At 48.8% G+C, this 11400-nt stretch overlaps 1 protein-coding gene across 1 annotated transcript in view; it reads right to left on the reverse strand.

The window, feature by feature from the left end:
* heatr1 (HEAT repeat containing 1) overlaps nucleotides 1-11400 on the reverse strand; it is a gene marked incomplete in the record, with an annotated part of 27788 nt that overhangs the window by 4280 nt on the left and 12108 nt on the right. The window contains 19 exon segments of the mRNA XM_037691699.1: nucleotides 44-194; nucleotides 280-575; nucleotides 656-796; nucleotides 983-1106; nucleotides 1182-1225; nucleotides 1325-1503; nucleotides 1571-1682; nucleotides 1756-1971; nucleotides 2054-2182; nucleotides 2252-2373; nucleotides 2481-2599; nucleotides 2724-2870; nucleotides 4892-4995; nucleotides 5072-5203; nucleotides 7468-7686; nucleotides 10189-10341; nucleotides 10433-10605; nucleotides 10818-11010; nucleotides 11087-11235. Of these exon segments, the coding sequence (XP_037547627.1) occupies nucleotides 44-194; nucleotides 280-575; nucleotides 656-796; nucleotides 983-1106; nucleotides 1182-1225; nucleotides 1325-1503; nucleotides 1571-1682; nucleotides 1756-1971; nucleotides 2054-2182; nucleotides 2252-2373; nucleotides 2481-2599; nucleotides 2724-2870; nucleotides 4892-4995; nucleotides 5072-5203; nucleotides 7468-7686; nucleotides 10189-10341; nucleotides 10433-10605; nucleotides 10818-11010; nucleotides 11087-11235 (2903 nt within the window).

An 11400-nucleotide genomic window follows, 5' to 3' on the forward strand; every position in this document is an offset into this window, starting at 1 on the left:
GTTACCCGTCAGCGAGCGTTTTACCTGTCAGCGAGCGTGTTACCTGTAAGATGGTGTCCTGCAGGTACGGGCTGATGAAGTGCGGCAGCGTCTCTGTGATTCGCTGCAGAGCTGTGACGGCGCTCAGCAGGTAGATCTCATTGGTCAGCAGCTCCTTCCTGTCACGGAGCGTGTGCAGAACTGCTGGCACCAACCTGCAGGAGTAAAGGTCACACAGGTGAGCTATTTGTGGGCGGGGCACAGAAAACAAAGCGAGGTGGGGTCATGTGACTCAGGTACCTGGGTAACTGAGGGATGGCTAGCGTCTTCAGAGTGCTGACCACCTCAGCGATGCAGAGCAGAGCGCTGCTCGTCACGTTCTTCTCCTGTTCCGTCGCCGTGACTATGTCCACAGCCTGCTGCAGAACAGGAACAAACGTCTCCTGGTGGGCGGGGCCAAAACTGCGACAGAGCAGCTTGAGGCTGTAGAGCGCTGTCTGCCTGTTGATGGCAAGCTCCGCCTCCTCAGAGACCATTGTATGACTTTTCCCCACAATGCTCAGCAGGTCAGAGGTCAGCTGCAGCAGCACGGATACCTGCGGCAGACAGATGTTCTCACAGTCAGAATTGCTGCACCTGGACCAGCACGTCCTGAATAATCAAGTGGAGGTGTTACCTGCTGCTCGTCCCACTGGGTTCGGTGCTGCAGCTGGTTGTTCAGCAGCTCCATGGCCTTCCTCCGGACTGACGCCAGCTCGTTTCCCATCAGCCCCCTCATCACCGTGATGAAGGTGTCTGTGGGCAGCAAGGCGTTCACCTGGACAGCATGAGGAGCTAAAGGTTAACCTGGACCTTGCAGTGGTTCTGATCAACAGTTATCCACATGTTCTGGAGCTCTTCTACTTGATAACTCTGGGTTTCACTTCCTGGACCTGAACTTTTGAGTGAACGTTTGACCTCACTCACACCTAAACTGGCTCCATGGCGTGCTCATGTGACTAACCTTGTCCAGAACCTCGTAGGCCTTGTTGAGCAGAACTCTCCAGAACTTGGCTGTGGGTTTGTCGGCGTTCTGCTCCACAGAGCAAGCCACGCTCTGGATGTACCGAAGGATGTCCTCCAGCAGCCTGAGACACACACACACAGTTTCCACCCTGAGGCCAGTTCTTCAGGTTCTTACAGCTGATGTTCTCATCACTCACCTCTGCTGTAGAGAAGAACAGATGGTGTCTCCTCCGTCTGCCACCTGAAACACATCAGAAGCTTCACAAACAAGAAGTTCTGGTCCAGTCAGAAGCTTCACAAACAGGAAGTTCTGGTCCACTCAGTCGTTAACCCCTCCCACCTTCTGGATGAAGCTGTTGGAGCCAAGCAGGTGGGCCATGAAGGAGACGCAGAGGAACTTAAAGTGTCGCAGCTCTTTGCTGCTGTGAGCCTCCACACTGAAGATCAGCTCCTCCACCTTCTCCTCCTCCTCCTTCTTCTTCTTCGCAGCTCGCTGGCCGCCGGGACGCTTCGCTGCAGCTGCAGGAGACAAAACAAATGTCAGAGTTGTTTTCTGGGACAGACTACGGTCGTTAGAACTCCTCACCTTCGTCTCTGTCGTCCGGCAGCTGCAGCAGGAAGTTCAGGATGTTCCTGAGGCAGGAGAGCTGGTGGCTGACGTCGAACTGACAGCACAGAGACACCCAGAGGTCCACATCCTGAACACAACACGCAGGAACACGTCAACACGCAGGAACACGTCAACACGCAGACAGTAAAACTGATCGTCACCTTATCGCTGCCGCTCTGTGTGGCGTGAAGCTTCAACAGCAGCAGCATCAGGACCCACAGGAAGTGGGCGGGGCCTAGCGTGGCCACCAGCTGACTCAGAATGGGCAGCCGTCGGTGCTCGGGCACGTGAGGCAGCGAGTCGGCAAACACGTGCACGATCTTCGTCACCACGACAACCATGTTGGAGGAGGCGGAGCCGTCAGAGAAGCGGTGGGCCTGAGCGGGAGGAGTTGGCGACACCTGAGGCTGGTTGTTGTGGACAGGTGAAGCTGTTCCTACCTGCAGCTGCCCGACTCACCTGGATGAGCGCAGGTATGACCATCTGCAGCGTCTTCTCGATCACCCTGAAGCTGTAGGCGTCGTCCAGGCGCAGGATGTTGGCGCCCATGAAGGTGAAGATGGGCATGATGTTGTGGAGGACTTTCTCCTGCAGGAGGAAACTGTCTTCATTCGTTTGTTTGTTGATGGTGACAGAGACAGAGGAGGCGGAGCTTACAGGGAAGATGGAGGCGACGGCGCCCAGCAGCAGCAAGGCGTGGTGGTGAGTCTGCGGCACATCGGACGTTCTAATGCACTGAACCACAAGCTCCACGCTGAACTTGTCCTCATCAAGGACGTCTGCAGGGAGCGAGCACACGCAGCAGAACACGGTAAGAACACGGGACAAAACCGTCCAACCAAAAACCCAGAACTGTCAATCATTATGAGAGAAACGGGTCAGAGACCTGCAGCCACTGGACCTCCATCAGGAGACAGTTTGTTACAGATGTTGAGCAAACAGCTGAGCAGCAGCTGCTTGGTGTACTCCATGTTGGTTATGTCACCTGCACACGGGTCCAAACACCTGAGCTCACACAGATCAGAACAAACAACAGAACAAGACTTATTTTATGATCTTGTGTCGTATGACGAGAACTCAGGAGAACAGACAGAACCAAGTCGAATGAAGAACTGAAGCAGAACGTTACCTGGAGAGCAGAGAAAACAGAACCGGCACCAACACCTGGGCCCTCTTCAGCTTCTTCTTGTGCTGCAGCAGCTCCAGGATCAGAGTGACTCTCTGCCACGGCACAGCGCCCCCCTCTGGACCCACACCGTCACTGTCTGGAGCTTTTCTGAGAGGGAGAGACGTTCTGGAGTTATTTCAGTTCTGATTCTGGACAAACCAACTTTTTGATAAGATATGGACAAACATCTGACTTGAGAAGATGCAGGTTTGTCCTGAAAAGCTTTTCTCTGCAGCAGGAAGCGAAATCAGGACAGAATTGTCTTATTAGGAGAGGCTACAATCTGGAATATAAAGCAGAGCATCATCTGCATAGAGTGTGACTTTCACACGGATGTGGTTGTGGCCACTGCAAGGCTAGGACAGCAGCTGACTGAGTTTCGAGCCCCGTCAGACGCACCATCCTGGGCACCAGGGCACCCTCTACTCGTCAGCACTACAAAAACAGCTGACGTCTGTTTTCCCAATGGTGTTCTGATCACAACAAGGATCAAGTCTCCTGTACAGTACCCACCATTCTGGAGTTTCTCCAGTCTCTACTTGGTAAGGGTCGCTGTCCTTCGACACTTAACGTTTATGTAGCAGCAGTATCATCTAATCACGCTGGCATTGATGGCTGTAAGGTAGGGAGCCATAATCTAGTCTCTCTCTTTCTGCGTGGTGCCCATAGGTCACACCCGCCGACAGCTCCACAAGCACTAGGTTGGGACCTGCCCTTGGTTCTCGAAGCTCTGTGCCGTCCTCCTTTCGAGCCTCTGACGCAGGCGGACCTCAAGTGGCTTTCATGCAAGACAGCTTTTTTGTTGGCTATTGCCTCAGCAAAGAGGGTCAGCAAGCTACATGCTTTCTCAGTCAGCCCCTCATGTCTCAGGTGGGGCCCTGAGGGCTTGTGTGTTACCTTGTGGCCAAACACTACATTTGTATCAAAGGTGTTATCTCACTCTCACTGCAACCAACCGTTGAGGCTGGCATGGTTTCAGCCTACACCTGGTGAGGGGTCTGGATTATTGTGCCTGGTGAGGGCACTGGAGGCATACGTTGCAGCTACTGCCGTGATAAGACATTCAGACCAGCTGTTTGTGTGTTATGGAGGCCCTAGGTTAAACTGTCCTCTTTCCAAACAGCACCTCTCTCACTAGATCGTGGACGTCATCTGCCACGCCTATGCTGCAGGGCCCGGCTCCCTGCCGGTCGGCTTGAAGGCTCACTCTACCAGGAGCATCTCCGCTTCCTGGGCAGCCCTGAGAGGGGTTCCGCTGGAAGCAATATGTGCTGCTGCATCATGGGCTTCCCCAAGCACGTTCACCAGATTTTATAGAGTTAACGTGGCCACCCCTCATCCCCTGGGCCAGGTTCTTCTACAAGGGTCCTCTGGGCCTCCTCAGTGAGGTGGATGTTTAGAATTCCTTGTGACATCGTTGGTATTAGTCAATCAGTGCTTTCAGCACCACCCTCTGGCGGTCAGGAGGGATGAAATAGAACGAAAGTTATTATGTAACTACGGTTCTATGAATCCTGGATGACCGCCAGAGCTTCTATGTCACTCAGAATCCTTGCGTTCCAAGAGAAGATTCTGTAGGAGCAGAGCTGCGGATGACGTCGAGCAATATAGCCTCTGATTGGTCATCCGTGTCACACCTGTGACTCCGTTGGTATTATTACTTTAACAGCGCATGCGCGAAGGGAACATTTAGTGCTTTCAGCACCGCCCTCTGGCGGTCATCCGGGATTCATAGAACCGTAGTTACATACGTAACTTTCGTTTTCTTTTGTTTTAGTTTGTGTTTTCTCTTGTTTTAACTTGTGTCGTCTATTGTTTTGGTTCGTGTTTTCTCTTGTTTTAATTCGTGTTTTCTCTCTTTTTTACTCGTGTTTTCTCTCGTTTTAACTCGTGTTTTCTCTCGTTTTAATTCGTGTTTTCTCTCGTTTTAACTCGTGTTTTCTCTCGTTTTAACTCGTGTTTTCTCTCGTTTTAACTCGTGTTTTCTCTCGTTTTAACTCGTGTTTTCTCTCGTTTTAGTTCGTGTTTTCTCGTTTTAGTTAGAGTTTTCTCTTGTTTTAACTTATCTTTTGCTTGTCTGATCTTGTGTTATACGTGTTTTACCATCTTCGGCTGATTTCAGCAGTTACCTCAGGGCCATCTTGCTCCGGCGGGTCTGCTGCACTGTCACGCTGACCTTTGGTTTGTCTGGAGGGGTGAGCTCGTTGGCCACCAGCTGAGCATCAACAGAGATCTGTTGGAGAAACGAAATGATCTGAACTCCACTCTGCAGCTCAAACCCTGGATGTGCTCTGGTTCTGATCAGGTACCGTTTTGAAGACACTACTGATCATGCCTGCCACCAGAGGACTCCTGCTGTCCACCAGCAGGTCCAACATCACCGATAGAAGCTTCTGCTGCACCTTCTCGTCTCCCAGAGCTGAGAAGAACGGCTTGGTGATCTGCAGAGACAATGGAGGAAACGGATCTGAAAACACTATCCCGTTCAGGAAACAGGCCCGACTAATTCCTGGAGTCTCAGCAGTCGGTTGTACAAACCGGATTCCAAAAAAGTTGGGACACTAAACAAATTGTGAATAAAACCTGAATGCAATGATGTGGAGGTGCCAACATCTAATATTTTATTCAGAATAGAACACAAATCACAGATCAAAAGTTTAAACTGAGAGAATGTATCATTTTAAGGGAAAAATCTGTTGTTTCCAAATTTCATGGCGTCAACAAATCCCCAAAAAGTTGGGACAAGTCCATTTTTACCACTGTGTGGCATCCCCCCTTCTTCTTCCAACACTCAACAGACGTCTGGGGACAGAGGAGACCAGTTTCTCCAGTTTAGAAATAGGAATGCTCTCCCATTCATGTCTAATACAGGCCTCTAACTGTTCAATCGTCTTGGGCCTTCTTTGTGGCACCTTCCTCTTTATGATGCACCAAATGTTCTCTATAGGTGAAAGATCTGGACTGCAGGCTGGCCATTTCAGTACCCGGATCCTTCTCCTACGTAGCCATGATGTTGTGATTGCTGCAGAATGTGGTCTGGCATTATGGTGTTGAAAAATGCAGGGTCTTCCCTGAAAGAGATGACGTCTAGATGGGAGCATATGTTGTTCTAGAACCTGAACATAGTTCTCTGCATTAATGGTGCCTTTCCAGACATGCAAGCTGCCCATGCCACAAGCGCTCATGCAACCCCATACCATCAGTGATGCAGGCTTCTGAACGGAGCGTTGATAACAACTTGGGCTATCCTTGTCCTCTCTGGTCCGGATGACATGGCGTCCCAGTGTTCCATAAAGAACTTCAAATGGTGACTCATCTGACCACAGAACAGTCTTCCATTTTGCCACACTCCATTTTAAATGACCCCTGGCCCAGTGCAAACGTCTGAGCTTGTGGAGCTTGCTTAGAAATGGCTTCCTCTTTGCACTGTAGAGTTTCAGCTGGCAACGGCGGATGGCACGGTGGATTGTGTTCACTGACAATGCTTTCTGGAAGTATTCCTGAGCCCATTCTGGTATTTCCTTGACAGTGGCATTCCTGTTTGAGGTGCAGTGACGTTTAAGGGCCCGGAGATCACGAGCATCCAGTAGAGTTTTACGGCCTTGACCCTTACGCACAGCGATTGTTCCAGATTCTCTGAATCTTTTGACGATGTTATTCACGGTTGATGACGATAACTTAAAAGTCTTTGCTATTTTACGCTGGGTAACACCATTCTGGTATTGCTGCACTATCTTTCTGCCCAACAATGGTGGAATTGGTGATCCTCTTACCATCTTGGCTTCTGAGAGACACTGACACTCTGAGAAGCTCTTTTTATACCCAATCATGTTGTCAATTGACCTAATTAGTGTTAATTGGTCTTCCAGCTGTTCGTTATATGCTCAATTTCCTTTTTCCAGCCACTTATTGCTACTTGTCCCAACTTTTTTGGGATTTGTTGACACTGTGAAATTTTGAATCAACATATTTTTCCTTTAAAATGTTACATTTACTCAGATTAAACTTTTGATCTGTCATCTATGTTATATTATGAATAAAATATTGACATTTGCCATCTCCACATCATTGCATTCAGTTTTTATTCACAATTTGTTTAGTGTCCCAACTTTTTTGGAATCTGGTTTGTAAACTGAGATCAGGTTTAAAACAGAAAACCTGAAGAAAATTGTGCTTCAGATTTTATTATAATTATAAATTGTATTATAATTTATAATAATTAATATAACTGGTTATAGAGATTATAGATTATTATACCATACCACTTCATTTATAAAGCACTTAAAACAGCAACAAGACCAACCAAAGTGCTGTACAGACAGAACAACAGGTAACACACAAAGCAAAATACAAAATGAGGTAAATCAGAATATAGACATAAAAACGATGCAGATAATGACGACAAACCAGTGTGGAGCATACAGGATCAAACACAGATCATCTGGTGTTGAAAGCTACTGAATAGTAGTGAGTTTTTAAACGGGACTTGAAAACCGAGAGGGAGGGGTCCTGTCTGACAAGCAGAGGTAACTCGTTCCAAAGTCTTGGTCCTATAATGAATATAATGTCACAGATTTTATTTGAGCAAACCCGACTTTGGACTGAAATTCAATTCAATTCAAAAATACTTGATTAATCCCATAGGGATTTAAATAAACCCAGTTTTAGACCAGAACGTGGTCTAGACTATAATCTGGAGACTCACCTGCTCCAGAGCATAAACCTGACACCCAGGCAGCTGCAAGGCTCTGACGAACAGGTCCAAACAGTTCTGGTCCCGGCTCAGCAGCGGTGCAGACGTCTCGTTAAACTTCCCCAGAACCAGCCGTAGCAGCTGGGTCTCACTCTGCAGCAGGGTCGGGACGTCTGGACCCATCTGGTCCAGGAGCCGGTCCAGAACGGGTAGCAGGGCTGCCATGATGGACTGAAAAGTTCAGAAAGAACAAAGAACAAGATTTTAGAGAACCTCTATAGGATCTCTGTATTACCTCTAAAGCACATCTACATGATCTCTACAGCGCCTCTATGGGATATCTTTCTCATACAGCAGCACCTTATAGTGGTGAAGGCTGCACAGAAGATGTTGGAGTCAGTCTCCCCACCATCACAGACATCTACACCTCCAGATGCAGGAAGAGAGCCACCTGCATCATGAAGGACCACACTCACCCAGCACACACACTTTTTGCCCCACTCCCCTCAGGAAGGAGGTTGAGGAGCATTAAGTGTAGAACCACTAGACTGAGGAACAGCTTCTACCCTGAGGCTGTTAGACTCATGAATCTCTAACTAGAATAATCACTGTGAAAAACCATATCATGTTGCTGCTGATCTGTTTCATGTTGCTGCTGATCTGTTTCATGCTGCTGCTGATCTGTTTCAATGTTGATGTGTTCATGCGTGCACATCTGCTCACAGACTCATGTTCATGTTTGTGCTGATGTTCAATGTTTTTATGTTATGAGCGCTTAGTGCTTAGAGTGCGTTACAGTCGTCCAGCTGAGAGGTCACAAAGACGTGAACTAATGTTTCAAAATGCTGCTTAGAAAGAATCAGCTTCACTTCAGCTGCCTCAGATGGAACAAACAAGTTTTAACAACTGCTCTGACGTGATTTTCTAATTTTAGTCCAGCATCGACTTTGACCCTCAAGTTTGTAATAACTGGCCTGATGTACTGGACCAATGAACCGACATTGACATTGGGAGTCTCAGTGGAGCTTCCAAAGACCATCACCTCAGTCTTTCCTTCATTAAACTTTAAGAAGTTCACAGCCATCCAGGCTTTGACGTCCTCCAGACATGAAGACAGAGGAGCCAGAGAGTTACAGTCCTTTTTCTTTAGCGGGACATATATCTGTGTATCATCTGCGTAACAATGAAAGGAGATCCCATATTTTCTTAAAATAGAACCAAGAGGGAGCAGGTATAGCGTGAAGAGGAGGGGGCCTAAGACTGAGCCCTGTGGAAGCCCACACAAGAGAGGAGCAGAGGACACATGGTCACCAAGGTGGACACACAAAGTACGCTCCGCTAAGTAGGACCTGAACCAGTCCAGTGCTGCACCGCTGACCCCCCCCCCACTGCTTCAAATGATAAAGTAAGATGTTCTGGTCCACGGTGTCAAAAGCAGCTGCTAAGTCTAAAAGCAGGAGGACAACACAGTCACCAGAGTCCGTTGATAAAAATATGTTGTTGAAAACCTTTAAAAGAGCAGATTCTCTACTGTGTAGAGCTTTAAAGCCAGACTGTAAAACCTGGAGAATGTCCTGTTCTTTCAAATATACTGATGGTCGTACACCACCTTCTCAAGAGTTTTGAAAGAAACGACAGGTTAGAGATTGTCCTGTAGTTGACAAGAACAGAGGGTCCAGAGTGGGTTTCTGAATGAGAGGCTGGACCGCTGCATGTTTAAAATTTCCAGGGACCACACCGGAGGACAGGCTGCTGCTCAGAAGAGCAAGGACCGAAGGACCCACAGTGAAGAAGACCTCTCTGAATAAACGAGGAGGAATAGCGAGGATCTCTATATTACCTCTACAAATAAAAGTATAATTTTAAACAAAGCTTCCTAACATCACATCAGACCTGTTCCTTCACATTTCCACCTCTACTTTAAAAAAAATGTCTGCCCCTCAAACTTCAAAGTCATGGGCAATTTTATTCAAAAACACCTTTTGTGAACAATCTGATGTGTGAATCACAGCGAGGAGGAGGCGCAGCTGGAGGAGGAGGAGGAGGCGCAGCTGACCCCGGTGTGGAATATATTAACTAAACTATGAGAAATGATCCTGCACTTAAAACACTTATAAATCACACATAAAACATTTAAAAGTAAAATTATAAACTGGCTGTGATTTTAGCCTCTTTTGGGGGGGGGTGCTCAACCGCCCCTAAATTTTAACTCGGCACTCCTGGAAAATAAAGAAACCATCATTAAGGTTTTGTAAACTCAGTTTTCAAACGTTGGATTCACCAAAATATTGCACAAATATTGAATAAATCTGGAATAAATGACGACAGTCTTAAAATGGGCCGGTAAAATCTACGAGTTCTTTTTGCAGTACTCGGTTCCTGGACCACCTGTCAATCAGTCCAGTAGGCTCGTCAGCAACTGACCAATGAGTGACCCGAGTTCGTCCAGAAGTGAACGGCCCCACCTGCAGAGCTGCAGCTTCGCAGTATTTCAATAATGAGTTTACATCTTTAACGTTCATCTACTTTTAATAAACCTGTACAATGCAGCAGAATGGATCTACTTTATTCAGAATTCTCTGGGGGAGGATCCCACGACCCCCCCCCCCCCCCCCCCCCTCCCCCCAACGGTCTGTGAAAATGTTGTCTGACATTAAACTGGTCCGTGGCACAAAAAAGGTTGGAGACCACTGCTCTACATGACCTCTGCATGACCTCTACAGAACCACTGACCGGTCCGTTAACGAGGCTGAGCGCTCGCAGCAGGGCGGCGGCGCTGTAGGACGGGCAGCAGGGGTTCTGGACGCTCCTCAGCAGCTGCTGCAGCGACTCCTGCAGCTTCTTCTGTTTGCTGGATGAAGACTCGTCATGAAGGACTCCGAGAACCTGCAGGTTAACAGAAGAACCGGGCTTCAGACTTGGATCAGAACAGTTCTGTGGTTTTGTCCTGCAGTCTAAACCCGCTTGGTGAACTCACGGTGCTCAGGTACAACGGGTCGGAGAGCAGCTCCTCAGAGGTCTTCAGCAGCCGCTCTGTGATTGGCTGAAAGGGGGAGCTCCTGGATCCTGATAGGCTCTGCAGGACGCTGAGGGCAGCCCGTCGGACCTCCTGCACCGGGGAAGTGAGACAGCACAGCATGGACGGGACCACTGAAACAGAGACACACAGAGAGGACAGGCGTCACGCAGAGCTCTGAATCCAAACCTTCCGAGTCCAAAGAAGACCTCCAGAACATCTGCAGAACCTCAGACCTGGTCCACTTTGATCCGGTCTAACTGAGGCGAGGACTTTCTTGGACTAAAAACCCAAAAAGACTTTGGAAACTCGACTTGTGACTTCTACTCTCCAGATATTTTCTCACCAGGTGAGTCTGCAGCTGCCAGCTCGTCCAGCCTGGGGACAGTCCAGCAGTCCAGCAGAACTCGACCCACGTACAGAGCCCGGGTCTGAAGGACGGCCCCCACCTTCACGTCCAGCTGGTCTCCATGGTTACAACCATACCCCCACAGGACACACAAGAACCTGAAGAGGGAAGCCGGCTCTGGCAGGTGGACCTGAAGAAGACGGACACATCGACTCAACTCTGAAACATGAGCACAAAGGTAAGGACGGCGGGGGACGGTGTCTCACCTGGACGAGCAGCTTCATCAGGTCCCTGAAGACTCTGGCTGTCGGACCCGCGCCGTCACCGCTGAGGACGAGATTGAAGACACGACAGAGCAGACCCAGGTAGCAGCAGGTGTTTGTGTCCAGCTTCTCCGGGTTCCACCAGGAACCTCCTGGAGGACAGAAAAGTGACAGAGACATGTGATAGAGACAGGTGGAGAGACAGGTGAAAGAGACCGGTGAAGAGACAGGTGGAGAGACAGGTGGAGAGACAGGTGAAAGAGACATGTGATAGAGGCAGGTGAAAGAGACAGGTGGAGAGACATGTGATAGAGACA

The sequence above is a fragment of the Nematolebias whitei genome, chromosome 17, assembly GCF_014905685.2.
Source record: "Nematolebias whitei isolate Nwh7 chromosome 17, NemWhi1, whole genome shotgun sequence".
NCBI lineage: Eukaryota > Metazoa > Chordata > Actinopteri > Cyprinodontiformes > Rivulidae > Nematolebias > Nematolebias whitei.